The 10,475-nt window shown below is 41.3% G+C and overlaps 1 protein-coding gene across 2 annotated transcripts; it reads right to left on the bottom strand.

The window, feature by feature from the left end:
• Positions 1–1,216: 1,216 nt before the first annotated feature.
• LOC132381824 (gastrula zinc finger protein XlCGF57.1-like) lies at positions 1,217–8,231 on the bottom strand. 2 transcript variants are annotated; one of them, XM_059951442.1, is made up of 2 exons: positions 8,024–8,231; positions 1,217–6,439 (listed from the first exon to the last, which is right to left on the bottom strand). In XM_059951442.1, exon 2 carries the CDS (start codon positions 6,141–6,143, stop codon positions 4,734–4,736), a length of 1,410 nt encoding a protein of 469 aa, XP_059807425.1. In that variant the 5' UTR covers positions 6,144–6,439; positions 8,024–8,231; the 3' UTR covers positions 1,217–4,733. The 2 variants fall into 2 exon arrangements, with proteins under 2 accessions (XP_059807425.1, XP_059807426.1); XM_059951443.1 differs by lacking the exon at positions 8,024–8,231 and adding an exon at positions 7,866–7,934.
• Between the last annotated feature and the right edge of the window lie 2,244 nt (positions 8,232–10,475).

Genomic DNA, 10,475 nt, shown 5'->3' on the forward strand with positions numbered 1-10,475 from the left:
GTGGACTCTAGAAAGGTGTAGTCTGACCACTCCTCACTGCATGTACACTGTGTGTAGGGTTCCTCTGTGGAGTTGGGAATACAGTTTCTGGGGGTGAACATAATGGACCTTACCTGTTTCCTCAACACTACCACTTTGGTCAAGAAAGCACAGCAGCATCTCCATTTCCTGAGGAAATTGAGGGAAATGAGACTCCTAAACTACAGACCCCATTCTAACCAATTTTACACAAACACCATGGACAGTGTCCCGAGCAGCTGCATCACCAACTGGTATGGGAATGCTAAGGGAGCTGATTGCAAGTTCCTACAAAGGTTTGTAAAGACTGCTGAGAAGATCATCGGGGTCGCTCTTCCATCCATCAGAGTTATTTATCAGGAGAACTTCTTGCACAAGGCCCATAATATCGTCAATGATACCAGGCAGGAGGTACTGCAGCATCAGGACAAGAACTGTAAAGATTGGAAACAGTTTATTTCTCCAGGCAGTAAGACCACAGAACTCCCTGCACCACCCAGGTCTCAACACTTGTGAAGCACCAGTATTGTTAAGGGTCTCAGCCCGAAACGTTGACTGCTCATTTCAATGGATGCTGCCCGACCTGCTGAGTTCATCCAGCCTGTTTGTATGTGTTGTTATATTGTTTGCTTTTTAACTTGTTGCAAATGCACCTTATTATTTGTGAATTTACCAGTGGTAATATTACTTTATGTGCTATATGTTTTATATATACTGTGTTATGTACCTTGGTCCAAAGGAATGCTATTTTGTTTGGTTGTATACATGTGTTCAGTTGAATGACAATAAATTTGAACTTGGACTGGAATAGAATGCAGCAATTATCAAAACATCTGCAAGAGACAATGTCTCAAGAAAGCAACATCCATTATTTAGGATCCCCATCATTTGGGTCATACCCTCTTCCTATTGCAATGTATACAGGACCCTGAGGATCAACACCTCAACGTTCTACAACAGCCTTTTCCCCACTATCAGGGTCTTCAATTGATCAGAAATCCCCTAATTTTACCTTTGCTTATATTCTTCCAAATTACATTAATGTCATTACGTTTACTCTCTATTTTGTTGTGTATGTTGTGTATAATTTTTTGTCATTTAAGTTTATGTAATTTATGTTTGTAATGTACTGTGCTGCTAATGCAAACCATTAATTTTCATGGCATTTACACCGACTAGGTACGCCAATGACAATAAACAAAGTCAAACTTAAGTTTATTGTTAAATGGACAGGTGCAATGAACAAACTTACTTTCAGCTGCATCACAGGCACATAGCATCATATAAGCAGCATTTATAAAATAAAACATACATTAAAAACAATTGTTACAAAAAAAGAACTATCAGGAAGGATGTTGTGCTCAGCAAAGACCAGATGGGCAGAAGGGCCTGTTCCTGTGCTGTATTTCTCTATGACTCAATGCTGATGTGGTATTTCAAGCTTCTGTACCTCCCGCCCACTGATAGCTGTGAAAAGATAGCATGGCCAGGAATGCAGGGGTCTTCGATGATCGATGCTCCTGCCCCTCCAATGACGGGCTGGTGTTGTGCTTGTGATATATTGGGCAGAGTTCTCTACTCTTTTCAGCTTCCTATGTTCCTTCTCATTTGAATTGCTACACCAGAACATGTTAGGACACTTTCAACAGCACATCTGTAGAAGTTAAACATAAACCGTTCCTGACCCTAGCCACTGACCATATCAGCAGTACTTAACCAAAGGGGCATGACTGCTTCTTGAAACAAGATGTACAGTTAGTTTTTTCACTCTTTGTAGTGCTCACAATCTGAAGCTCAGACTCTTACTAATTAACTAGAAATTCCTTGAACTGCAGAAACTTACTTCAATATGTGTCTTCAATATATTCACTGCCATGTTGACCAACTCCAACATGTCAAAAGAACAAAACAGAATCAGCAGTGCAATGTCACAGAGGAATAAAGCAAGGAAATGTGCCCTTTAGCTTTACACCATCCATCACCCAGTTACTCTCATCTGATTTTATTACAAAGAGAAAATCATCAAATTTTATCATTTTCTCATGAAAATGCCCCCAGATGCTACTACTATTTTAGCACGCTCCTACACACCTGGGGCAACTTATACTGGCCAATTAACCTATCAACCTGCATGTCTTTGAGGTTCAAGTGGAAACCAGAGCATCTTCAGGAAACCCACACAGTCACAGACAGACCAGGGAAACACTACACAGACAGCACCAAAGGTCAGGTTTGAACCCGGGTTGCTGGATCTGATGCAACAGCTCTGCCAGTTGCATCACTACGGCATCACCAATGTCTGCTGTAAATTATTACTGATTTTGTTTTCCGACTACCTACATACTTCTAAATTTTAAATTATAATTCATTCTAGTTAATCTTAAGGTATTAAAGTTTTTACAACGTGGTACTGGGATAGAAATTGGAGGGAATGTTTTTGAGAAAAAAAAATCTGTAATGCTCACCTGTCACTTACTTTCTTGCCACCCAACCATGTCACTGATTCTTGTCCATTTATCAAGCTCAGGATTTGATTTGCTGCCTCAGGTGTTTTTTATGAATTCACTGCTGAGCCATGAAGGTAAACTTCACCACTCACTGTATCAATGCCAACCATTAAACAGCCAGTTCCATACTTTTATTTGCAGGATTTATGTATTTGTCCCATGTGCTGCCCACCCCATCATGTTCTACTAGTCATATTTCGGGTACTTTATAGTAGCTAGGTAATCAGCACCACTTTGGAATGAGGAAGGAAACTAGAATTGGATGAAACCCAAATGATTACAGGGATAAAGAAACACCACAGACAGCAGTGTACCCAAGTCACTGGCTGTCAGGCAGCCACTTTACTAGCTGTGCTACAGCTCCGCAATGACATTTCTTTGAAGTACAAACACAGGATCTCTTTCTTCCATTTTGTTTATATTCCACCCCCCCACCACAAGTCCAGGTCCTGAGTTTTATAATCAGTGAACACAGTATTCAGTGGCTCTGGACTCCACATTATTCATTCCAATGTAATAGTAAAAGCCACCTATGGACATTTCCAAAGATCTGAGTTGGCTGATGCTGACAGTAATTAGAGGTAACCACCAAATTAATTCTGCAATTTTCCACAATAGGCAATATCATTGTGAAAGAAACTATAAACAAAGAACATAGAATGTGATGTTGTGCCGCAATTCACCCTACTCTAAGATCAATCTAACCCTACCCTCCTACATAGCCCTCCAGTTTTTCTATCATCCATGTGCCTATCTAAGAGTTTCATGTATGCCCCTACTGGTTTATGTTAAAAGGTAAGTAAGCAACATTCAACTAAATCTAGAAAAAAAATGAACAACTCTTAAAATCCTTAAAATTATTCTAATTACCAAAACATAAAGTTCTCTAATCTGTATAACCAATGCTCCATTACTCTGTGCCACCTATTCCAAAACAAGTCATATTGATGCTCCACCATTATTCACATCTGCAGCTCATCAGCAACGGAGTAAAACCTCATCTAGTCATCTATAGGTATTGGGTCCCAATAGATGAGAGTAAACAAATAAACTTTATTCACAATATAGAATTGTAGAGTGCAGCAATGGGTCCTTTTGGCTCACTTCAGCATGCCAAATGTGATGTTACATATGATAGTCCTCTTTGGCATTATTCAGCCCATATTTCGCTATGCTTTCTCACCTGTCAAAACACCTTTTTAGACATTGTAACTGTATCTGCCTCTACAGCATCCTCTGGCATATCATTCCAAATCTTCATTTGTCCAAAGGAATTACTCCCTTGTATAAACTCTAAATCTCTAAAATGGATTTTAGCCTGCAGCACATCCCCTTATTTTCTATAAAAACCTAATCACTTCAATTTAGATTCCAATCTGCAACTTACTCCCTCATTTCTCTTGTTATACGTGTAAACACACAATCTCTTTGTACGTATTTCAGACTGGAAGTTGTGCTTGGGCTTCTGCTCACCCCTATGATAGCTGTTGAAGCTCTCAATTAGATTCCAGCCACATTCCCTGTTTTATTTATATCAGTATGTTCAATTGCACAAAAAATTAATCCAGAACAATTGCAAAATACTGCAGTGTTAGACATCTGAAATAAAAACAGAAAATGCAGCAAATAGCTAGACAGGCAGCACTTGTTTTGTACGAATCAATAAGACTTTATTCAGACTAAGATAACTAATCTTTTATTGGCCTTCTTTGCTCAAAGGAGGTCAAACACAGCTTTTTCAGTCTATCCACATTACCATAATCTATAACCAGAGGCACTGTAATGCCTGCTCCAAAACATTCTCAGTCTTCCTAAAATGCATACCTGCATAATTGTACATGAAATTCCTCTTGGGCCAAACTAACATACGTATATTGGATTGCTGACTACATCGTGTTTACAATTAACACCGTCTTCTCCGGTTTTTTATCCATACTTTCCTATATTGTCTACTTATGCTACTACATTGAGCTACCCACTAAAATAAATACAGGTTATCTTTTCTGTGTTTTGTCTACATGGTACACTCAATCCTGTCACATCTTCACATCATAATTATAGCAGTTCTTTTTATACAAAGCATACAGGATAGGTCAATGCTTTAAACCAACCTCCAACATGGCAGCATGTTTTCAGCACTCCCCATTCTTCAGCCTAACTCTGAAATTGCAGAGGGTGGCTATAGGACACCTCTTGCACATCTCAACATTAGCCCACAGTATTAGCCCTCTGCTGTTCCACAGCAGCACTACCGGCAGAATCCAACCCATCCAGCCTCTCATGAACTCGCTGGTGCTTTAGCAGGTGTTGCGATTGAATGAATCCCTTCCCACAAACAGGGCAAACAAATGGTCTCTCACCAGTGTGAACTCGCTGATGTTTCATTAAGTTTGACGACTGGGTGAATCCTTTTCCACACACAGCACAGGTAAAAGGCCTCTCTCCTGTATGAACTCGTAAGTGTGTCAGGAGTTGGGACGACCATGGGAATCCCTTCCCACACACAGAGCAGGTGAAAGGCCTCTCCCCCGTATGGATACGTCGGTGTTTCAGTACTTCCTGTTTGCTTTTAAAGCTCCTCCTGCAGTCAGAACATTTATACGGTCTGTATTCAGAGTGAACCTGCTGGTGTTTCAGCAGGTTGGACCTCTGAGTGAATCCCTTTCCACATACAGAGCAGATAAACAGCCTCCCCTCTCTGCGAGCATGAGAAAACTGGGTGAATTCCTTCTCTGGTATGGAGTCGGTGAATTGACTATCCCCATTTTGAGTGTATTGCTGTGCCAACTGCTGGGATGACTGAACATCGTTCTTTTCACACATGGTGACCGTATGTTGCCTGTTCCCAGTGGGAGTGTATTGTGGTCTCACAAAGTGGGGTAACTGAGCAACTTCTTTCCCAGACACAGAGCGGGTAAATGTTCCCTCCATAGCCTGAGTATAGCGGTGAGCAATCACCTTAAACGGTTGGGTGAACCTCTTCCCAGGGTAACAGCAACTGAATGGTCCCTCATCAGTGTGCAAGAGCTGGTGCCTAATCAGTATCTCAGAAGTTCTGAAGCTTTTCCCACAGTCAGGACATATAAACAAACTTTCCTCATCATGTGTTAACTGGTGTGCTTGGAGGGCAGATGAGTGAGCGAATGCCTCTTCACACATGAAGCAGGTGAATGGCCTCTCCCCAGTGTGAGTATACTGGTGCCTCAGTAGATTGAATGACAGAGTAAATCCCTTCCCACAAAAGGAGCAGGTAAAGGGCTTCTCGCCAGTATGAGTGTGCTGGTGTGTCAGAAGATGGGATGATTTAGTGAATCTGTCCCCACAGACAGAGCACATGAATGGCCTCTCCCTGGAGTCAATATACTGCTGATTCAGCAAATGATTGGTGCTTTTAAAGTTCTTCTCACAAGCAGGACATTTAAGAGGAATCGGGTTGGCATGAACAAATTGGTGATCATCAAGTTGAGATGAGTGAGTGAATCCCTTTCCACACACAGAGCAGGTGAATGGCCTTTCCCTGGTGTGACTGCGTAAGTGAATATCCAACTCGGATTGGTAACTGAATCCCTTATCACAATCCCCACATTTCCACAGCTTCTCCAAACTGCAGGTGTCCATGTCTCTCCCCAGACTGGATGATCGGCAGAAGCTACACCACACAGAGCACAGGAAAGGTTTCTGCCTTGAGGCTACAGGTTGACCTTCTTTTGATAAGACAGCAGTTGGGTATGTATTCCGTGCTTTCCCAGTCAAACTGATGTTTTGAATTCTTTTCTGACAGACAGAACCATTAGCATTTCTTTTTTTTCACCTTCAAAGACCAAGATTATTCAAATTCTGATGAACTGTGATCCACTCAGATCTTTAGGTGAGGTCAGGGTTTCCTCATTTGAAACCCCTCCCTTTTTAAAGCCCTGTAAAAAGAATTTACAATCATTACAATAATTACTAAACATAATCTCAAGACAAACTGCTGATGTACATCCCTTCCTCCTTTGTTCTGGAATGTCATAATCTCCCATCACGCACACTTTCCATTTTCCCTATATTGATGTTCAAACCAATGCACTACCTCAAAAGATCTTTCCTTTAAGTCAATTTTTCTTCCTCCCATGAATGAACCAAGTGGCTAGATTCAGTTCCACACCAACTTGTTAATCAAGCTGTCTTCTTTTGACCACGGTGACTATAGCTGTGCTTCCAGATTGCCAGCTACCAGGTATGACCACTGAGCTCAAAATATGTGTGAATCTTTAGTGAACTTAACACCTGGCCACGGAGGGATAAGAACTACCAAAATTGTTCCAGCTGAACTGAAAATGGAAAAAGCGAATTACAACTGATTCTAGAACTTGGCCAGAGGATCCAGGGCACTTCTCATCATGGGCAATAATGCCCTTTTTCAGAATAAATGCTATGGAGAGGTTGCAGAGGAGGTTCACCAAGAAGTTGCCTGGTGTGGAACATTTAAGTTATGAGGCAAGATTGGACTGGATGTTAATTCCCTTGGACTATAGAAGGCAAATGGAATCCTCACTGAGCTAAACAAAACTAAGTGGCAGGCATAGAGAGTGAGTGACATTTCATCATAGCTAGGGTGTCCATAACTAAATAGCATGTACTCGGAGGTGCGGAGGTAATGAGCAGGTAACGATAGGTTTGAGGAAGTGCTTTTCACCAAGAGGGTAGTTGGAAACAGGAGCATACTGCCTGATAGTGGTGAAGGCATAACTCTCACAACATTGAAGAAGTATTTAGATCACCATAAGATATGGAAGTAGAAGCAGGCCACTCATCCATTGAGTCTGCTCCGACATTCAATCATGGGCTGATCCAATTCTTCCAGTCATCCCCACTCCCCTACCTTCATCCCATACCCATTGATGCCCTGGCTAATCAAGAACCTATCTATCTCTGCCTTAAATACTCATTTCAACATGGCATCAAAGACTACAGGCTGTAGAATATGACCAGCATGCTTAGGTACACTGGCTGACATGGACACAGTGAACAAAGAACTTGTTTTGATGTTACAGTCACAGAATCTTCGAGCTCAGATACAGGGTCAGAAATAACTCTGTGTCACAATACTTGAACTGTTGAAGCCACCCCAGATTATTTTGCTGGGTAGTGCTCATCTACCAGCCGTACACTACTGGGAGGAAACAGAAGCACCTGGAGGAACCGACATAGAATGTGCAGCTTCCATAGAAAAGACTCAAGGCCAGGATTCAAATGGAGCTGTGCGGTAATAGCTCTACTAGCTACGGCACTGTTTTCGTAAAGCCCCAGATCTCAACTCCACTCCACAGATTCTCCCCGTGTTAAACAAATACAAACTCTCTGCATCATCTTCGATCCTGCTCCCAACTCTGCCGAGGTTAATTTTGACATCCTCCATTAGCAACGTTAATCAACGAAATCAACCAATCAGCCAATTGTCCCGCCCATTCTTTGTTCCACCACAAAGCCTCCCGCGCATGTGCGCTGCCGCTCACCGTTTCTGCAGCAACTGGCGACCGTTTACTGCAGCGAGCAGGACGTGGACTTGTTCAGCACGCTGAAAATGGACCGTTGAAATTTCCTTTAGTACTTCATTCAGCACCTGCCGCTTAAACTGAGGATTTAAGAAGCTTTTGCAGTCTGCCAACGGTCCAGGTCCTACCCGATGCCCACAATCACCCGAACCTCCCGTCCAACTTCAGACCGCCGTTGACGTTTAAAGTGTGCATGCGTGAAGCGCTCGAGTTAGTACGTCTGCGCACTCGGCTCCTCATGTCATCTCAAAGGCAATTCTCACGCGCGGTGTCTTTCGGGTGATTATCCCGCCATTGAAAGCTTGGATCATTTAGTACAATACTAAATGGTTGCTTATGACCCATCTTGTTCATGTCGACCGTGATGTCTGCTTATGCTAATCCCAAATACCCACATTAGTGCTTATCCCTCCAGGTCTGTTCTGTTTAAGAATCTGTACAAATGCCATTATAATTGTAGATCAACTCCTAAGGCAAATCATTCCAGGTCACAAACACGGGGTGTGTTGTAACATCTCGCCTTCAGATTTCCGTTAAATTTATATCCTCTCACCTTAAAACTACGCCATTCTAGATGCATAAAGTTAGGAAATAATTCAGACATTTGAAGTTTCAATTAATGTTCCCTGTCCAGGGCAATTATTTCCCTGAAGCTGAAAATGAAGCATCGCCATAGGGAAAGTGAAGTTACAGGAACTCGAATGTGTAGCTTATTGCAAAGATGGCTTAACATAAAGGATATTAACGCCAAAAGTTCCAGACCATTGCCTGGGGGAAAGGGTCCTCTCAGCAACTATGTGACTGTCAAGAAAAATGGTGGAGGTTTTGATAAATAATCTTCAAATCTATCTCGGTGTGAGAGAACTCTGGAAGAAATTGACAGTAAGCTAAATCACACGAAGAGCAAAGGACTATGAAGTTGTGAACATTTTTCAAGAGTCTGAGATTCAGAAACATATTAAAATGCCGTAAATATTAAAAGGTTGTATATTCTGTGATTCAAAGATATTCTTAAGATTCAAAATATTAATAGGTGATAATAGCAATGGAAACAATTAAAATTGCCAAAATATTTAAATAGTGTCAGAACGTGAACATGAGAATTAATGTATGAAATCAGGAGATAGCAGTCTCTCTTCTTCTCAGTTGTAATTATTTTAAAAAATCTTTGCAGAGGTTCCTCTCGATTCTGAGTGAATATTTCTCGTAGAAGGTTTAGAAATCTCTGTCGTCTCCTGCTCTTACATTGGACTCCCTGAAGGAATGGTGAAAAACAATTTCAGCAATTATGTTTGTAAACCCAGATATTGTAACTATTTAACTTGCTAGAATTTGTGACACACTAATGCAAAACGGCGCGAATTTCCTCCCATCATCCGATATTTGGCAATATCCCGCGGGAGATAGAAAACGGAGAGTAGGAAAGGCTAAAAATGCTGAGGGTTCATTGGATCACCAAAGATCAACTAGGTGTTATGTTAATGTGTGATCATCAGGAAATTTTTGGCACTTTGGCTGTGTATTACCGGTTAGGATCATGTCTGACCGTTCTGACTGCCACCGAATTATGTTTTACAGAGCCAGAGACCGGATTGAAACCTATATTACAAACTTAATTTATATTAACTGCTTGAAATATACCAGTATTTCGGCATTTGTTCCACATTGATTATATCCATTTCAACCATTTATATCTATAATACTATTTTCTCGAAAGATAAACTTGACATGCCTTCATATCTAAGGATTACATATATTAGATTATGACAAAAACAAGAACCTTTGAAGATTGGGTGTCAGGAGAGTTGCCTTAACCTCCAGCCAAAGGCTTCATGTTTTTGTGAAGACAATTCTGTCTTCTTCCCATGTAAAATGTACACTGCAATGGGCTTCAGCACGTTATCGAGTCTTCCAGATCATACGAACTTGGTTTCAAAAAGTCCTGTTATGGACTTCCAGACAGGGCTTTGCACGCAGGCTAGTGGAAAGCATGAATGACCCGTTTTGATTGAGGCATCCTGAGTTCAGACAGTTATTCTAGCATTCCCAACGATTCTGCGTCGAAGTCTATTTGTAAATAGATCAGGATTCATGCCGGTAATCATATTGATATCAACGAAAAAGTTTACAAAGTCTGATAGTGTATCAGATCACTAAGAACAAATTCACAAATCAGAGGTGACATGGTTGAGTGTGAAAATCTTGAAGTTGTTGGTCGGTGTATTTATTGAGTAATGATGGTGACTGTCTAACTTGAACTTATTGGCCGCCACTGCACACCGTTTCACAACGCAGGAAATTAACTGCTACAAATTTCCTTCAGCGTGCAGGTGATCAGAATTTCTTTTGGGGGAAGGTAGGGGGAGGATTGAGTAATGTAATTCAGGGAAAATGGCATTAATATTATGCACTC

This window comes from Hypanus sabinus, chromosome 26, assembly GCF_030144855.1.
Source record: "Hypanus sabinus isolate sHypSab1 chromosome 26, sHypSab1.hap1, whole genome shotgun sequence".
Lineage (NCBI taxonomy): Eukaryota > Metazoa > Chordata > Chondrichthyes > Myliobatiformes > Dasyatidae > Hypanus > Hypanus sabinus.

Bases quoted from the DNA above. Each gene is read 5' to 3' on its own strand.
- LOC132381824 (XM_059951442.1), bottom strand. From the start codon at position 6,143: ATGGACACCTGCAGTTTGGAGAAGCTGTGGAAATGTGGGGATTGTGAT.